Source organism: Rattus rattus, chromosome 1 (assembly GCF_011064425.1).
Source record: "Rattus rattus isolate New Zealand chromosome 1, Rrattus_CSIRO_v1, whole genome shotgun sequence".
In the NCBI taxonomy this organism is placed as follows: Eukaryota; Metazoa; Chordata; class Mammalia; order Rodentia; family Muridae; genus Rattus; species Rattus rattus.
In genome coordinates this window covers 267,865,512-267,886,444 of record NC_046154.1, presented here as the reverse complement: position 1 = coordinate 267,886,444, position 20,933 = coordinate 267,865,512, and the positions used below count along the sequence as shown (strand labels likewise).

Genomic DNA, 20,933 nt, shown 5'->3' with positions numbered 1-20,933 from the left:
CACATATACACACACATGCATACACGTACACACATATACACACACATACATACACACATATACACACATACATACAAACACACCTACATACACATGCACACATGCATACACACATATACACACACATAGACACATACACACGTGCATACACACACATACACATGTACATACACACATACATACATACACACACATACATACACACACGTACACATGCGCACACACATACATACAAACACACCTACATACACATGCACACATGCATACACACAAACATACACACATACACACACATACACACACATACATACACACACACATACACACACACACATGTGCACACACATATATACACACACATACATGCACACATATACACACACATACATACAAACACACCTACATACACATGCACACATGCATACACACACATACACACACATACACACATACACACATACACACATACATACACACACTCGTACACACACACATACATACACGTGCACACACATATATACACACATACATACATGCATATACACACACATACATATAAACACACCTACATACACATGCACACATGCATACACACATGCATACACACGCACACATGCATGCATACACACACACATACATACACATGCACACATGCACACATGCATACACACACATACACACATCTATGTACATGTTAATTTGGTAAGACTTAGCACTGCATGACTTAAGGAGAATCTCTCTCAGGATCTGCCAGCAGAGATCTCTTCCAGCTTCTTGTTTCCTTTCTCCTTCCCACAATGCCCAGTCTCCTGGGCTAGTGCTCTACTCTGCACCCAGGAATCACCCACAGGGCCTTGAGATGCCTCTGCAGCCATATCCGTCACTCCGCCTATTAAACGAAGAGTCTTCCTGGCATCAACCCTCTGTACAAGGACCCGGAGAAAAGAACACTTTTCCACAGTTCCATTAACACATGTATTTGTGTATTGAGGTATTGTGCCATAATACTTTGTTTTAAGCCGTTCTCATATATCTTATATCTTAACTTAAAAAATAAATGGACTAAGCTATTGAAATCAAAGATTAAATATATGACAAGCATCACAGTCATAATTACCATCTGAAAAGAATATTTATCAAAATGCATTTTCATCAAAATTATAGGAAAATGTAAATACATATTTTGCTTTATTTCTTCAGTTTCTCTCTTTCTCTGCTCATAAAGACATGTGTGCACACAGAGCCACATGTATCAGGGGTGATATATATATATATATATATATATATATATATATATATATGTAAAATAAATGTGAAAGTCTTTAAAAGTTACCCCGTCTCACCACCTGCAATGAATTTTGAACGTCGTGCACAGTTAGAGCATTTCTGAAGTCCCGCAGTACACACCCCCGTAACTTAGCGTGAATGCAATACTCACTTACAAAAGTGAGACCCAGGAACTGTGAGCTCAGAGGCATCGTGATGAGGCTCGGTAAGAAGTTAGACTTCTAGAACAATCCTCCCCCACTCCCCAGTGACTGATGCCACTAGATGCTGATGGAGGAGCCAGGAGCCAGCCGCATTAAGCAGTAACCAGAAAGTCCTACCTCATGGGGCTGTGACAGTCAGGAGCATCTATGCAGGTGGAAATCACTAGATTTCGGACACCACTGTGCACCGCTGAATAAGAAGCTTCGGGTTTGCTAACGAGAAAGTGAAGCTTTGTACAAGGCCTGGTGATTTCTAGGACCAAGACGGGGAGAAAACCCCACTAACGCAATGCTCTGCTTGCAGGTTACGGCTGTGGTACCTTGTTTCCCAGACTGCAACCTCATCGTCCATAATGGCATGACAGCTTACCTCAGAGAAGCAGGGATGGCCATTTTAACACAAAAACTGACTGAGGGATAAATTGATTTTCTTCCACTGGTGCTATAAAATTTCATTTGAGGCTTTTGAGATAGGCTCTTACGACATAGGCTTGGATGGCTCGGAGCTGGCTACACAGACCAAGCCGACCTTGGTGTTGTACAATTGTGAGCTCATCTTATACGTTAACTATAACAAATCATCATAAAATAGGTGTTGGGAAACATTTGGAATCCTATACATCAGAAAATAAATTCCTAAAAATGAAGTGACTTAACCAACCTTCTGGTCACTAAGAAATATAGACTTCTGGAGTCTGATGTCAGAATATCCCCATAACGCCCATTACCCATTGGGTGCTTTGTTTTACACTGGCTTCAATCTGATGTTCCTAACAGTTCAAGGCCCGAAAACATAGGGGTTTTGGAGCCCAACGAGGCTGTTTTTGTAATAATCATTTTGCTGATTCCAGACTCTATCTGGAGTCTGATATGACACAAAATATTCTTGCTAGCAAAATTGTAAATCATGACAGCCATTCATACCTAAGGTTTTGAAGTGCTTAAATATGGTTCGTCTAAGCCTCCAGGATGATTCACTACATTTCTATTCTGCCGTCCTCCTTCCTCTCACCTTAGCGTCAATGTGTCCCCTGGCACTGCTCTGCCACCCAGAAACTTTGGTTGTCACCTACGCTAAGAAGGGTTCTTACTATGGAGCCCTGGTGTTGGACCTATACTTAGACCTAGACCTTGAGCCTGTAGCTGGTGTTGCTCCCTGGCGTCCTCCTCATGACCCCCAAGGAAACGGGACCAGATTCGGAAATGACCTGGGAGATCCAGGTCCTCATCAGGATCTACTGACTGTTCGTGCCTGTTGAGTTATAGACCCTCCCTAGGTTGCTACAGTTGTCAAACTCAGGATGTGAGGATGCAATCTTAAATGCTCCCTCTACTCTAAACTTCTGTCTAAAAATAGATCTCTCTAAAAATGTAAGGCATGAGTTAAAATAAAGACTGGATTATAGAGGATGGTTGGACTGCTTCCATGACTAACCCTGGCTTACAAATGTGCTTTTGTGATCTGTTCTTTGACTTTATGAGTATATCTTTAAGATTAGTTCAAGAGCCCATAGAAAGGTCCTATATTCCTTGCACTGTCCAATGAAAGTACTATGCAGGGGGAGAGGGAATGGGATAGGGGAGTTGTAGAGGGGAAACCGGAAAAGGGGATAACATTTGTAATGTAAATAAATAAAATATCAAATAGATGTTAGATAGATGGATGGATGGATGGATGGATAGATAGATAGATAGATAGATAGATAGATAGATAGATAGATAGATAGATAGATAGATAGGTAGATAAGAAAGTACTAACACAGAACTGGGCCATTCAAACTGGGAGATGATCTTTGAGATGAGTGTTGCTCGTTAGGGGTCATCTCTAGGCTCACATGCACAATTCTGACCTCAAGTGCAGCCACTCAGATGCAGTATGAGGCAGGAGCCTGCCCCTGAGGATGCACGATAGAATATGTGAGTCAACAGGGCACATTTAACATGAGATAGCAGTGGTGCATGGTAAGCAGTAGCCACCACACACACCGCACCATGGTACATGGCAGAGAGGATTGGAGTAGAGCAGAACTACCCTCTCAGGGTAATGGCCAGATGACAACACAGAAAATAACACATCTTTCAGGCTGACACATCTGGTGGCATCTGTAACTAGCTGCCTCCATGTAGCGGTGGTAAAACCACTGTTCATTTGCTATTGCATGGAATCCATGTTTCCAGCTCCTAAGTCATGATCTTGTCCTCTTTAAGAAAATACCAAGGGGACTGAAGCTTTTGGTTTTGAGGTAAAACTTGAATAAGCCTTTATTTCCCATTTTCTTTTTTTTTTTTCTTTGTACAGTTTTTTTTTTTTTTATTTTTATTTTTTTTATTATTAACTTGAGTATTTTTATATACATTTTTAATGTTATTCCTTTCCGGTTTCCGGGCAAACATCCCCTCCCCCTCCCTTCCTTATGGGTGTTCCTCCCAACCCTCCCCCCCTGCCCTCTCCCCAACAGTCTAGTTCACTAGGGGTTCAGTCTTAGCAGGACCCAGGGCTTCCCCTTCCACTGGTGCTCTTACTAGGATATTCATTGCAACCTACGAGGTCAGAGTCCAGGGTCAGTCCATGTATAGTCTTTGGGTAGTGGCTTAGTCCCTGGAAGCTCTGGTTGGTTGGCATTGCTGTACATATGGGGTCACGAGCTCCTTCAAGCTCTTCCAGTTCTTTCTCTGATTCCTTCAACAGGGGTCCCGTTCTCAGTTCAGTGGTTTCCTGCTGGCATACGCCTCTGTATTTGCTGTATTCTGGCTGTGTCTCTCATGAGTGATCTGCACTCACATTTTGATCATCCGTCTTGAGTTTCATTTGTTCTAGGCATCTAGGGTAACTCAAGCATTTGGGCTAATAGCCACTTATCAGTGAGTGCATACCATGTATGTCTTTCTGTGATTGGGTTAGCTCACTCAGGATGATATTTTCCAGTTCCAACCATTTGCCTACGAATTTCATAAAGTCATTGTTTTTTGATAGCTGAGTAATATTCCATTGTGTAGATGTACCACATTTTCTGTATCCATTCCTCTGTTGAAGGGCATCTGGGTTCTTTCCAGCTTCTGGCTATTATAAATAAGGCTACGATGAACATAGTGGAGCACGTGTCTTTTTTATATGTTGGGGCATCTTTTGGGTATATGCCCAGGAGAGGTATAGCTGGATCCTCAGGCAGTTCAATGTCCAATTTTCTGAGGAACCTCCAGACTGATTTCCAGAATGGTTGTAGCAGTCTGCAACCCCACCAACAATGGAGGAGTGTTCCCCTTTCTCCACATCCTCGCCAGCATTTGCTGTCACCTGAGTTTTTGATCTTAGCCATTCTCACTGGTGTGAGGTGAAATCTCAGGGTTGTTTTGATTTGCATTTCCCTTATGACTAACGATGTTGAACATTTCTTTAGGTGTTTCTCAGCCATTCGGCATTCCTCAGCTGTGAATTCTCTGTTTAGCTCTGAACCCCATTTTTTAATAGGGTTATTTGTCTCCTTGCTGTCTAACTTCTTCAGTTCTTTGTATATTTTGGATATAAGCCCTCTATCTGTTGTAGGATTGGTAAAGATCTTTTTCCCAATCTGTTGGTTGCCGCTTTGTCCTAACCACAGTGTCCTTTGCCTTACAGAAGCTTTGCAGTTTTATGAGATCCCATTTGTCGATTCTTGATCTTAGAGCATAAGCCATTGGTGTTTTGTTCAGAAATTTTTTCCAGTGCCCATGTGTTCCAGATGCTTCCCTAGTTTTTCTTCTATTAGTTTGAGTGTGTCTGGTTTGATGTGGAGGTCCTTGATCCACTTGGACTTAAGCTTTGTACAGGGTGATAAGCATGGATCGATCTGCATTCTTCTACATGTTGACCTCCAGTTGAACCAGCACCATTTGCTGAAAATGCTATCTTTTTTCCATTGGATGGATTTGGCTCCTTTGTCAAAAATCAAGTGACCATAGGTGTGTGGATTCATTTCTGGGTCTTCAATTCTGTTCCATTGGTCTATCTGTCTGTCTCTGTACCAATACCATGCAGTTTTTATCACTATTGCTCTGTAATACTGCTTGAGTTCAGGGATAGTGATTCCCCCTGAAGTCCTTTTATTGTTGAGGATAGTTTTAGCTATCCTGTATTTCCCATTTTCTTAATCAAATCTTATAGTCATCCAAGTTGCACTCCTCCCCCATTTTGAAAGATTTTCCCTGATCCCAATAATCCCTCACAGAACTTACTGGCCATTTAAAAGCTACCCAATATTATGTATCGAACAGATTATTAATTTCACTTTCAACTGAATTCACTTATTACCACAGTACTCTTGATACGATCCTGACACACGCACTCCCCAGCACCCTGTCTTAGTTTGCCATCTATTGCAGTAATAAAGCAATGTCCAAGACCAACATGGGGGAGAAAGGGTCTATTTTACACACATAGCACAGGCCACACAGGAACTCAAAGCCATGCTTACTAGCGTGCTCAACCTGCCTTCTTAACCAATCTGAACCATCTGTCCAGGAGTAGCGACCCCAGTGGGCTTCTGCTCTTGTTTATCAAGAAAATGCCACACAGACTTGCCAATGGGCCATGTGGCAGAGGGATTTTTTTCAGCTGATGTCCCTCTTCCCATGACTGTAGCCAGGGTACCTCACAATGGTGATCCTAACTTACCAGTTGGTTCTACTGCTTGGAGACCAATCGCTGGGGCTATTCAGAATAGGATTCCCTGCTACCACACTCATTGAACTCGCTCTCTCTTCCCACTAGGTCAGAAGTTTTGTGGCAAGAGCAAAATGGTGTGAATAAGTAAGTTAGAGTTCAGCCCCATGGCTGTGTACAATGAGCAGAGTAGGCGTGTACTACGAATCTAGGTATTGCTAAGTGTGTGAGCCCCTTGCTTCAGGCCATCCTTGGGACTGAAGACAGGGGTGGGAGCATCTTCATAGAAGCAGGGGGAGGTGGAGAGGGGTGGGAGATGGGGGGTGGGAGATGGGGGATGGGAGAGGGGGATATATAAGGGGGGAAAGGGGATAACATTCGAAATGTAAATATATGAAATATCCAATAAAAATTTTGTTAAAAATAAATGAGTAGATGAACAAATAATAAAACCGAAACAGAACTATAAACATTAAAAATAGAAGAAATCACGATCATACCGTTTTCAGATAGGCGTGCAAGGATTGTATGGGTAACACCAAGATGTAAAGCACATGTGAAGGAAAATTCAAACCACTTAGAAGTTACATAAAACACCCCTACCCAAAGAGCACATTAAGTCAGCGTAGACAGGAACTTGCTCCATTCTTTGCAAATTTCCCATAAAGCAAAAGCAGTTGTAGATAATTTATTCTGAAATGTAATTCAGTTTATCAAAGCGCCCTGGCTATTTAATTAAAAGACGTCTACGCTTGTTGCTCTAGCCTATGTTATGAAATGAGTCTGCCTGGTAACGTAGTAAGCTCAGGAGGAGTGTTCTGGTAAAGTTGGATCAGTACAATTTCAAAATAAAGTCTAACAAAAGTCACTGTGTGTATTTTTAACTGTCAACCTGCTTTTCAGAACCACGCATAAAACAGAGAACACATTCCAAATCGGTTACATAAGGAAATTATTTGTGGAATGTCATTTCCATAATTAGTACTTTAGTGAATTAAGAATTGTTTCTGGGTAAGTCGCTTATAATCAAGTGCTTTCTGACCAAAGGGTCTTTAAAAGTGCATAACTGTGTAAATTATTCCTATTTTATTTTGATATCCAATCACTGTAAGATAACACTTCACTAAGAATGACCTAAGAAAATATTACCATTTGTTCATGCACGCACTGTTTACAAACCCTTTACCTCTTGAAAGATCTCACACCACTTGGCTCTTGTGAAATAATACTTTCACTCTGTTATTGATTCTTCCATTCAGCAAAATGGTTATGATATAAAGCAATGGATTAATAAAGATGAACGGTGCAAGAATAAAGCTACTGGTTAAACAGTTTCCTTTCTGGAAAGGTATGGTAGGAAATACCTGTTACAGAGATGATAGGCAAGCATACAAATACATTTCGAAGAGGTGCATTAAAAAGATGTGTCAACCCTACGAGGATTTACCAACTATTGTCCTCTGAACTTTCTTTCTTTTTTTTTTAGCAGTCTGTCCTCTGCATGGCTTCTCATTACCTTGGTGCACACAAACCTAAGCTATGTATAGATGTGTATACATACATGCATACATGTGTGTGCGTGGGTGACATATAAGTAGGTTTCTATTATCAACTTCTAGGTCTTTCTTCCTTTGTTTCTGTTAAAATACCATTTTACTTTATTTTATCTGTCACACAATAATTATACCTACTTACAGGGTTTATTAGACATTATGATATATGCATAAATTGTGTGACTACTTAAGTGGAGCTCATTCTGGATTCGCCTCACATGTGTATCATTATTTTATGGTGAGAACCATCAAATCTACTCTCGTCAGCAACTGCAGAACACAATGCATTCTTAACTATGGCAACCATGTTGAGTAATAGACCCCCCCAAGGCCTACACTCTTGTCAGCAACTGCAGAACACATAATGCATTCTGAACTACGCCTACCATGTTGAGTAATAGACCCCCAAAGCCTGCTGCTCCTGTCTAACTGATGGGTCCTATTCTTTCACCAACATCTCCATTTCCCTCTCTACCCACCATTCCACAAGCCATGTACTTCAGCCCATCTTTTGTCTTTGGTCAAATGCTCTACCATGATTCTGACCTATTACTTGAAATATGAAAGTAGATTATTAAGTTTAACAAGCATTTTCAAGTATATGTGATATTTTTGGGATCTTGCACGAGGAAGGACACATAGAAATGAAACAGATGTGACTCTCGCTTTGAGGAGTTCAACAAATTATCACCACTAGGAATGCTGTCAAAGTCATCCTGAGGAACTCTCCTTTCAGTCTCTTCTTAAAGGGATCCTGTTATTCCTATTTCTAATCAGTATGTGTTTTCTGTGTGTTTCTACTGCTGCTCTGTTGATGAGACCTTTAATATGTCATATATAAAAGACGACATATCACCATATAAACCCGACCCCTCCCTTTTCCTACAGAGATGGGATCCTATTGTTTTTCTGTGCTGCTGGGTATGAAACCTAGGGGCCTACACATGCTCAACAGGAGCTCTACCACTGAGCTATAAGCCTAGTTAGTCTCTTGACTGCCTTCTTTTAGTATGGCTTATTCCTAAAGCATTCTCAACTTTCTTAAAGCAATCACTGGTTTCAAGCACATATCGCTTAGAACTCGAATTGGTTATCCTTAGAATGATGCACAATTTCTTCACATATTTTGTCAGTCCTATCAGTGGTGGGACTTCAGTGTGAAGTATACTTGCACTATTTTGGGATGTCTGAGCATTGCCTCATGTAGAGTTAATCTTTCTGAGCACTAATATTAAAGGAGAATTCCCTGGAATATTAAGCCATATCCATCCAGGATTAGCCCAGCTTCAGTAGGTACCTAGTCTCAAAATCACACAGCTATGAAAGGGCAGACCTGGGGTTGCAATCCTGGAAGCCAGATTCCAGTGCCCAGACTCTTAATCTCTTTGCTCTACTAACCAGAGGACAGGCAATGGTTTACTAAGCAATAGTAGCCTGGGGCTCACTACCATCTAAGCTGTTAAAGTATACCTGTGTATATAGTCACAGAAACCCTCCCATTGCTGCCTCTGCTTCCCGTGCACTTTTTAAGCAGCTGCCATTAGATTACATCCATCTAGTTAGACAATTTAATTGTCTCTATAAAAGTCTCTCTTACCAATTCTCCTGAGTCCAGTTATGTAAAGCGTCTATGGGTAGTGAGTACAAATGGAAACTGAAGAATGGACAGACGCCATCAGGACAGGACATACGCCATCAGGACATATGCCATCAGGACATATGCCATCAGGACATACGCCATCAGGCCCATGGTCTCTGCCATTGCCCACCCTGACCCTTACTGCTCCCCACAGACACTGGAGAATTCTGCTCATTGCTCCGTCTTTTTGGTTCTTCACACTTGTTTTTCTGCCCTTCTTCCTGCCTCCTCCCTTCTATTCGCCACCTTCATTTTTCTTGTCTAGTATACACACACACAAGTATACACACAGACACACACACAAGTATACACACAGATAAACACATAGACATACACACAAATACACACACATACATACAGACAGACACATATATACACAGACACACACACACACACACACACACATGGACATACACAGACATACACACAGAGACACACACAGACACACACACATGCATACACACAGATACATACACATACACACGTGCACACAGACACACACAGACACATACATACAAACACGTAGACACACAGACACACACACATACCCAGACACAAACACACCCATACACACACATACACAGACACACATGCACACAGACACACACATAAAAACACATAGACACACAGACACACACACACATATACAGACATACACACACCCATACACACACACACACACACACACACACTATCCCTCACTTTATGTAGATGAGTTTCCTCTCTTATCACCTTTCATGTTAGATACAGAAATGCCTGAAGGAGGAGCACGGAAGGATTTCCAAAGTGAAAAGGCACTGCTGGGCCCTTTCCACTCAAAGAATCCTAGATAATGGCCATCCTCCATAAACCAACCAGTCTTCCACTCAAGCTTACAGAAGAGGGTGAACCATGCGATGTGCCCATGGGCTCTGTAGACTAGACCCTTGGGTCTTCAATCCCCATTTCCTCTGTCTTCTTTTCCCAGACACACATGAGGAATTACTGTGTTTCCTGTCCTACCTGAACAGAGCAGATCTTATTTGGATGGCAGTACTGCTGCCCTGGGGGACAGGGTCCTAGAATTGGTTCCCTATTTAGTCTCACCATCCTCTGCTCTCATTGGTTCCTTGAACAGCCCCTCCATCTATTCCTGTCTACATTCATCTTTCTTTTGGGAATTCTTTCGACACTTGCTACTTGTCTATTCTGCAATCTGTTTCAACTCCTTTTGTCTTCTTTATCAACTGATCAGAAAGAGAGGGCAGCGCAGTGCAGGCTGCAAACTGAACACTCGAGCCATGGAATGAGGGAAAGCATGGGGAATGAAGGATGTCACCAGGGACAGTAAAGAGAATGTGGGCTTAAAGTTTCTTAAGACAGAAATTCTCTTTAAACTTCACTCATGTCATAGAACACATTGATCTTATGAGTCATGCATCATATCCTGGAATCTGCTTTTGTCTTACTTCTGATTACTTTACCCAAACCATAGAGAACGTGAAACAAGTACTTTTAATGATGAATGTAGAAAATCCTATTTCATGAATATACACAAAATAATAACATCTCCTCCAAAAGATGCATCCTTGTTCTACTAATTTTTTTAACTCATTTCTTAAAAATTAAACCTTTATAGAAATAGTATCACATTCCTAGGGCTGAAGTGAGTTTGAGATAGAACCCATTCTTAACACAGAGTAGCCTTGGCTTTAACCCAAGTCCTGAGAAAGAAAAGTCTAATGCTGTATATAATTTTTGATTCAACTGTGGCACCATTTTTCTGCAGTGCAGGTAGCAATCACCTGCCTTTAGAAAAGCCTAGAATAAATTGCCTTTCAATCGTTTAAATGTTCTAAAAGGCTAGCACTCTTAAGGAAAGCACCCTTTCCATTTCCCTAATTTTACTAATTTCCCATTTTTCTTTTATCTGATCTGTGACCGCAGAATGAACTGGCTCATGGTTTCCTCGGCCATGAACTTGTTAGGACATCTGTATGTGGTATTTTCAAGTGCTAGAAGCACATATGCATTCTGAGACCATTTCCCGAGTTGGCACCCTTCCTGCATATGCTGGGTCCAGAACTCCTGTGTGAGGCCCACAGAGAACAACAGTTGGCACAGGACTTGGAGCTGAGCTTCTATCTGTCCGTCCTCATTAGCGACTGTTATGAGTCACTCCTATGCATGAAGTACAACACTGTAATAGCCAGTCCAAGGAATACAGAGGTGAGGAGAAGGGAGCATGCTGGTCTGCAGTGTGGTGAAAGGTGCTTTGGGAGGGCCAGTGGGGAAGTGATTATGAGCCTTCCAGACGGGAGGCTATCATCCTCAATGCCCAGTAGAGCAGGGAGACAGAGTCTGGCTGGGGGAAAGAGGCTCCTAGATATCCTGGGAATAAGCATATTGGATGAAGAATGAAGACCTTCAGTGTGGGGTGGAATGGAGTGTAGGATGATGTCATTATGCAGGTGAAGACAGGTACAAGATAGAACGAAGCCTGTCATTGGATGAGAAGGAAGGATGGACAGGAGAAAAGTTTTAGAGAGAAGGAGGAGACTAGAGCGAGGGAGAGAGAAGCAGCCAAGAGAACATGGAGGCTGATGTTAAGATTCCTCTCTGCACATTTACAGGTTGTTATGAATATTCTTAAGGGGTGGATGTGTACAGGGCTTTGTATGTCTAGGCCGGAAATTATATCTTATCAATTAGATCAGACATTATTGTGTTGTGTGTTCTTTCATGTGGCGATTTAATTGAATTCAAGAGAGTTTGTGGTGGCTGGAGACACTGGGCCACCACGGAATTGGGATGTGTATGTCTGGCACGGTGGCAACCTGCCTTGGGAACTGGATGGGTAGAGGGATTGTTGCCGGGATCAGAGAGTAGCCATTGGCAGTGTGATATGGGATGGAGCAAAGTGGGTGAGATGCTTTGCTGATTGAAATGAAGATGTCTACCAGACACCTTGGGGCACTACGGTGCTGGACCTAGTGCACGAACAAAGGCAGCATTTTTTTTTTATAATTTTACAGCAACGATGGAGCACAGGAAACACGGGAGAAATCACAGCCAGCACCACACAGTGGACAGTCCTGAGGGGTGACTGATGGGTTAGGAACTTCATTTTGGGCTCAGGAAGAGCTGCTGATAATGTTTGTGGCTGAGAAGTAGCATGTTGAAGCACAATGGATCCTTTCTTCTTGGAAGATTATGAAATATAGAGCACATGGTAGAAGGGAAGAGGAGGAAGCAGGTCCCGTTGGTTCTTTTTAATGGTATAGAGGAAACTCCGTGTTGGGATAAGAGCAGAAAAAGGACAAGGAGTGCTGGAACACAGAAGATGCAGGAGGATTCAGCAGTCGACCCCACGGAGTGATACGGGGGTTGAGGACAGAACAAAAGGTCCAAGAGTTCTACTTCGAAAGACTCATCTCAACTCCTCTTCCTTTCAGTAATATCTAGAGTTTGAGTTTTCAGGAGCCAGCTTCATTTTTTCTTTCAAACTTCATCTCTATCCCTGGTTCTGCAGTCTCCCACACTGACCTGGGGATTGGACAGCCCCTAGAGAATCAGCATGGAGCACGGGAACTAGACAGTGGTCACCCTCAGGGGTGCCAGCTATGACCCTTTGCCTCCTTATAAACGGAAAATTGAAGAAGCTACTTTGCTGTAGGAAGGGAACAAAGATGAGGGGTGGCGAACAGAGACTTGATCTGTTTTCTGTTGACTCAGTCTCCTCTTTGAAGAGACAGTGGTGTTCTTCCTCCTGTGATGCCCTTGGTGTCCCTATAACGTGGGCCCCCCATCCAGCTCTGATGAAACTGCACTGGCAGCTTCAGATTACTTGAAGCCAACATGGTTGAAATTGAGTTATTCCTCAGTACAGACATTTCATCTTGTCCACTGGTCTCCAGCAACTCTGGACCCGTCAGCATCTTTACTGGCTGTACATTTTTATGTGTTAAAAATAAAAAGGTCTAAAATGCTTTTTCTGTTGCAGTCCTGCTCTCTCTGTGAGTATAAACCCTAGCTAGCTTTCCTTTAATCTGTTTGTCTTTATTGGGCACTTTTTGAATGAACCTATAATTTGTACAAATTCTAACATCGTGTCTGTCCACTTGAAGTCCTTAGCTTTCGTGAACTTGCTTGGAGGAAGACTTACAATTTGCATAAGCACAGAAGAAGGGAAAGATTTCAGTGTCATTCAGAGAAGGAGCAGCACGCAAATCTGAACAAACCAAAGGGGACAATAGTCTGTCTGGATGCTTGCACCTTTGACTCTAAAACGGGCTCAGGGAGGTACCAGTGGGACAGTTAACCACAGTGAGAATTTAACACTAGAAAGAATATTAATTAGGAAGCAGAATAAGGTAAAATGGACTTGATACAGTAATAGGTGACATATTATTGCATAACTTAAAGACTCAAATTGGAGCTCTGTAGAATAGGTCCTACAGCTAATGCAGTACAGAATAGAGCCCCGCAATGATGTCTGACCTCATGCCCAAGGCTCTCCCTACTATGCTAGTATCTTGCAGAAAGTGAAAAAATAGCATTATCTGTTTCTAGAAGAGAGAAAAGTTTTCAAGCTTATGTCTTCAGATAGTTTTAAACTATAATGTATTTTAAAATACAACCCATTAGAAGCAGTGATACACTGTAAGTACCACATGGAAGCCAATGCCCAGGATATGTAACCAAACAAAACACTATTGTTCTGTTTTTCAACAACACAATAGCTCCCATAAAGGCCCCTCTTTGCCTCTAGAAACAAAAAAACCAATCTGCTATCCTGCAAAATCTCACATAAATTCAGAACACAATGGAGTTTCCTTCCCCTTTGGCAACGGCAGCCATTGTTCTCATGACTTATAGAGCTCAGGAGGGGAAACAAAACTGCCTTATGAAAGCAATACGAAAATGTCTAGCAAATGGATAGACATTTAATGAGCAAGATAAAGCACCAAGAAATAGCAAACGTCTCCTTCTGTCTCTTTTCAAAAGAATACTCCTACACTCCAAACACTCACTCCAGCAGCCATCACCAGTCACACTCACTGGCACGGTGATGTTTTACAGAAATATCTATTGCTAAGCGGGGTGGAAGCGCTGGTTACATGAAATGCAAGTGTCTCTGGTGAATACTGAAAATGATCATTTTCATAACCACTTTCACTCCATTTCCACGGCTGCAACCCCGGGTTGCTTTGACAACTGCTTTTCTCTGTGTTGCTGGCTTGCTACCATTTTGATCTTTGAGTTCTCTGCTAACCAAATGACAGTTAAGGGCGGGGAGGGGGGGTTATTTTTGTCTTGTTTTGCTTCTTGCATCATCCTTGTCTAATAATAATAATAATAATAATAATAATAATAATACGTTATTTCCAGGCCCCACCCAATGATATTCATAAAATGAATTCTCTCTGTAACCCCTCCTTCTCTCCCTCTCTTCCTCTCCCTCCCTGTCCCCTTTCCAGCACATGCGCGCGCGCACGCGCCCAGACACACACAGACACAGACACAGACACAGACACAGACACACACACACACACACACACACACACACACACACACACCCCAACTGTCCTTTCTGCTCAGGAAAGCTCCTGAGGAACTGAACAGAGAAAGGCCCCATTAATCCCAACTGTAGCTAAGTTCTCCTCGAGACTCGAAGAGCCCATGCTTACACTGAGAGGAAAGCGGAGACCGACTTCAGAGAGAATGGGGAACCCGGGCACTCACCTGCATCACGATAAGGAGGTCAAAGACCAAGATGAAAGAAGCGAGGAAGGCTCTGGAAACCTCATCACTGGGCAAAAATCCACGGTTCAGTTTGTCCCAGCTGATCCAGTCGGTTGTGATGACAAGTACCACCACGGAGGTCAGGGTGAACAGGACAGTCCTGCAATGAACGAGGTACTCGTCACACAAAGATGCCCGCAAGAGCTGGTTGTCTCTGCTCCACCAATGTCTATAAACACCCGCCCCAAAGTGTAGTCTCCCAAGGATGAGAAACGTATGCCAACTGGGGATTTTCTTTAAAAAAAAACAACAAAACAATAAATTATGGTAGCGTTTCTTCCAAGAGATCCCCTGAAGATCATGGACTGTGAAAGAAATGCTAAGAATAAAATGAATATTAATAACTATGGGGTCTTACAACAACAGCAACCAATGTATTGGGATATTACATCTGAAACCTACACATCCCCAAAGGGATCAACACACAGGAAGTAAGTAACTTAGAAGCTCAGAATCAAATGAAGCACCAGGAAAGGACCCAAATAGACATCTCTCAAGAGAAGGCATACAGGAGAGGGTTTGTGCCTAGCCTTTTCTTTCCTTTTATTAAATGTTTTTTATTTACATTTCAAATGTTATCCCCTTTCCTGGTTTCCCCTCTGGAAACCCCCTATCCCATCCTCCCTCCCCCATTCTATGAGAGTGCTCCCTGACCCAGCTACCCACTCTCTCCTCCCACCTCCCGCCCTGGCATTCTCCTACACTGGAGCATCGAGCCTTCTCAGGACCAAGGGCCTCTCCTCACATTGAAGCCAGATAAAGCCATCCTCTGCTACCTATGTGGCTGGAGCCATGGGTCACTCCATGTGTACTCTTTGGTTGGTAGTTTAGTCCCTGGGAAATCTGGTTGGTTGATTATTGTTGTTCTTCCTATGGGGTTGCAACCCAGCCCAGCAAATACAGAGGTTGTTTAATTAATGTCCCAAAGAGAACCCTATATAGTTTCCACTACATTCACACTTTTAACTGAGGTTCTGGAACGAGTATACATGAATACACAGGTCGCTGGTAAAAGGTGAGTGGCCCCCGGATTCCACTGGCTTTTCAGCTTGACCACAGACAGACAGCCTCTTACCTATAAATACAGAGTGTGGAAGGCCTGTTGCCTCAGGACCAATCCTCATTGCTTAGAACACATTCCCTGTTCTATTCTCACGAGTCTTCATAATGCCCTGAAAATATTACGAGTTATCCTTAGGATTTAGTAAGTATTTGTCAAAATTAAGCTTTCTATAAAATAGTCAAATTAGCTTTTGTTAATAAGTAGTCTTGAAATGTGTGTGCTGAGTTTTACTCTAGAAGAAAATTATCCAGATAGAAGTTGAGCTTCTATATGTCACCAGGATATCATTTGAAATTATGTAAAGAAGGCAGGACTACATATCTGGATAAACTGAATCAGAAAGAAGTAAGTACAAGAAAGAAAAAAGGATAAGGAAGAAACAAAGAAACAAAGGAAGGAAGGGAGGAAGGGAGGGGGACGTACGGAGAGAAGGTGGGAGGGAAACAAGAAAAACACAAATATGGAATAAAGCCACAGAATATATATCCGTTTTTTTTCACAAAGAATTTTAAGTTAACATTTTATTATCTCTTTGAGAATTTCATACAATATACTTTAATCATAGCCACTTCTCCTCCCTACATATTTAGTCTTCAAGTTTTCTCTTTTAAAATTTATTTATTTTTAAAAACTACCAAATGTTGACCTCAATTTATGTAGCCCTAAGTACTTTGGGAATAAGGCCTGCCCTGGGGTTGGTCTGCCCTGGGTTAGGTCTGCCCTGGGGTTAGGCCTGCCGGGTGGTTGACATCAATAAAAACTGATTGTCTTCTCTCAGCAACTACCAAATGCTCTGACTTGTCAACTGGCCTGGGATTTCATCCCCACCCATTCCACTCCTTCCAGTTAGGATTTGGTCTGTCTTGAGCTTGTGGAGGTCTTGTGACTACTGTTGAAGATGGTATTAGTTTAACACACGTATCTGCCCTATTGGGTCTAGAAAACAGTATTTCCTGGAAGTGGGCCACCACAGTGTTCCTACAATCTTTCCGCTCCCTCCTCTGTGAAGATTCCTGAGCCTTGAGGAAAGTCCTGTGATATATACCTAACAACTTTTAATAACTGACACCTCAAAATGAGTAATAAGAATCTTCCTGGAAGTCCCTTTCAATTGCAAATGGATAAAATCTGCACATTAGGTTTCTCGAAATCTCCTTGTTCCTTTTCTATGAACTCCATCTGAAACAAGTCATACTTTGATATAATGAATATAAAATATTCCCTACAGATTTTTCTACCCACAGATAGAAAAGACACGCTACATCTCTGAAATTTTGAATAATGACCTGTTAAATAGAAACTTCATATTTTCTTCTGCTATAGGAAGTGAAAGTAAAATTCCATCCTGAGACGCTTTGGGTATCATGTGTAGGGTGCTTCAAGTAAGCACCATGGAGTAATCCACACCTCACTTGACTGTTATAAGGGTCCTAAAGGGCTGTGCTCTGTGATATCACAAGTACCATTTCTAAACTCAAAGAAAAAAAAGAGGTAACAACAGAAGGAATTCTAAACAACGTGGAAATTAAACAACACGCTCCAGAAAACCACGTGTCAAAGAAGCAGTGAACTATGGAATGGAGAAGAATCTGAAGACAGGGAAGGTAGAAAGGACATACCATAGAACAGGGACGAGACAGGAAAGCCGAGGAGCCTATAGCGTGACCTCCTGCATTAAAACAAAAGAGACCTTTCCACCAAGAAGCTTAACTTTGTACCCAAGGGACTCTAAAAACAATGAAGCCCAAACTCAGCGTGCGAAAGGAGATCAGAGTTAAGAGGTGATATATAAACAACAGAAAAAATGCTAAGCACTGGCGACATAGGGAAGATAGAGCTGGCCAACCTTTGGTGACAAATGCTGCAAATCAATAAAACAAAACAAAGTGAAACATTACCACGCATACCTCAGACGTGCAAATGATTGTAAGAGGATATTTATAAGCAAGGACACACCACTGACTGAGACAACCCAGAGGAACAGACGGGTTCCTAGGAAAGCACGGTCCACCAAGAGTGAATCAGAAAGCCGTCTGAAGAGAAGGAGATTAAGTAAAGGACTGAATCACTAGTGAGAGACCTCCTAGTACAGATGGAGCACGTGGCTTCGCAAAGGAATGACACCAAGTCATCAAGAGTAGTTGTAGTGGATAGAAAGGTTAGACACACACACACACACACACACACACACACACACACACACACACACACACACGCACTACAGAAAATAATTCCAATAAACCTAGGTGTAATTACTCTTAGCAAATTAGCAGCATACAGAAGGTACTCATAGGTTGTAAGGAGAGGCAAGCATGGACAAACCAATCAATATAATACAATCATTTATAAAAATGAAGGTCATGATCATGCCCACCTCAGTAGGTGTGAAATATCTTTTGATAAAAAAAATTTAGCATGCTTTCATATTAAACAAACAAACAAAAGCGACTCCACAGATTAGCTATAGAGTCATGTAATAATTAACTACAGGGCACATGCTGTGAGATCTCCCTGTGAGCTCACTGCATTCCAAGGACGGATGGCACACACAGTTGTATAGCTGAGCCATCAGTGACAGACTGATTTCATGTTATGTAAGAATGCACATCAACAAAATTAACTGATACATGACACACACGTGTGTGTGTGTGTGTGTGTGTGTGTGTGTGTGTGTGTGTGTGTGTGTGTGTGATGGTTTGTATATTCTTGGCCCAGGGAGTGGTACTATCAGGAGGTATGGCCTTGTTGGAATAGGTGTGTCACTATGGGCATGGGCTTAAAAATCTTCATCCTAGCTGCCTGGAAGTCAGTCTTCCATTAGTGGCCTTCAGATGAAGATGTAGAACTCTCAATTCCTCCTGTACCATGCCTGCCTGCATGCTGCCATGCATCTAACCTGATGATAATGGACTGAACCTCTGAACCTGTAAGCCAGCCCCAACTAAATGCTGTAAATTCAGACACACCAGAAGAGGGCATCAGATCTCATTACAGATGGTTGTGAGCCACCATGTGGTTGCTGGGAATTGAACTCAGGACCTCTGGAAGAGAAGTCAGTGCTCTTAACCGCTGAGCCATCTCTCCAGCCCCCAATGCTGTACTTTATAAGAGTTGTCTTGGTCATGGTGTCTGTTCATAACAGTAAAACCCTAACTAAGACAGTGTGCACTATACTAGATGGAGAACGCTTAGCTCTTCCTTCACAGGAACAAGACAAGGGGGACTATTTTCATTACTTCTCTTCAACAATATAGAAGTATGGCCAGAGGAATTATGCAAAGAAAATAAACAACAGAGGAAATGAGATCATCTGCTTTCATTTGGAATACTTGTATATTTAGAAACTCTAAACTATTTGTTTGAATTAAAAATATGAGTGAAGTTGGTGGATAGAGAAGTCAACATATAAAATTAGTCATGTGTCTGAACCCTCACAGCAAAAATCAGTAAAGCAACTAGGAAAATAACTCCCTCTATAAATTACTCAAAATGAACAAAAGAACCAAAGAACTAAAATATCTGTACACACACACACACACACACACACACACACAAAACCTGAAGACACAAATCAATGGAAAGATTTCTTGTACCCATGCATCAAATAAACAGTTAAAATGGTCATACATCACCCATATGTCCCTACCCATTCAAAGCAATCTCTATAAAGATTCTTATGGCATTGTTTTCACTAAAATAGAAAAATAATTCTTAGTTCTCATGAAACCATTAAAGAAACCAAGGAGTCAGAGGATTTTTGAAAAATAAATGTGGAGACAAAATATTTTCTGATTCCATATTATATTTGGAATTAATTTGTATGAATTAAATTAAGTTTTACTAACAAGATAATTTGTATATATGAATATATACACGGACATTCTTTTAAAAATGGAAAAACTAAAAATAAATGCACACCTATGTAGTCAGCTAAGTCTTGAGGGTATCAATAGGAATACACAGTGGGGACCTGGTAGTCTTCCCAACAAACACACAAGAAATGGATAGCCATGTGTAAAGGCTGAAACTGAATTCATACTTATATTAGATACAAAAACATCTGGAAAACAATAGAAGCTTAAATGGATGCCCTGAAACCATGAAAAGTCTAGGAGAAAACAGAAAAAAGTCGGTTTCAGAAGTTATTTCCTACATCTGACACCAAAAGCACAGAGAGAGAAATAAAAATGAACAAGATGACACCAGACAGGGAAAATGTATAGCAGAGGAAACATTTGGAATGGAACAGTGAAGAAATAAAGTTTCAAAGTTTCAAAGATGTGAGAAACAAAGTTATAAAAACAAGGTTTTGAGAAATACATCTGGTGGTCAGGATGCCCATGACAAACTTATGACCTTACTAAGAGATACATCTGACGTCAGGATGCCCAGTGATTTGATAAAGTTTTGGTGACCAAGATTCTGACTAAGCTAATTAAGACAAAACAATAACAACTGTTCTCGGAAAGACCCCCTACCCCTCCCTGTGGTAAATTCTGAGAACAACCACAGGGTGTCACGCCCCCCCGCCTCTCCCCAAGGGAAGTGCCAACCTAGCCCTTTCCCAGTGATTCACCAAGGCCAGGTATAGGACTGGATGAGGAAAGTGACCAACTGAGCCAAGAACAGCTCCTTGAGCAGGCCAGCCAATACCTGACCAGATCCTTTGTCCTATGTACCACCAATGAGAATAAGCCAGCTAACCCTGTTGCTGAAGTCTGCCCTCTGTAACCAATAAAAGTTGTGTGTTTTTTGGGTTTGGGGT

The 20,933-nt window shown here is 41.8% G+C and overlaps 1 protein-coding gene across 1 annotated transcript in view; it reads right to left on the bottom strand.

Annotated features, from left to right (window-relative positions):
• Positions 1 to 20,933, bottom strand: part of Tmem117 (transmembrane protein 117) — a 433,233-nt gene that overhangs the window by 61,658 nt on the left and 350,642 nt on the right. Inside the window, exon 5 of the mRNA XM_032885476.1 lies at positions 15,046 to 15,205. Within this exon, the coding sequence (XP_032741367.1) occupies positions 15,046 to 15,205 (160 nt within the window). The remainder of the gene's footprint in view (positions 1 to 15,045; positions 15,206 to 20,933) is intronic.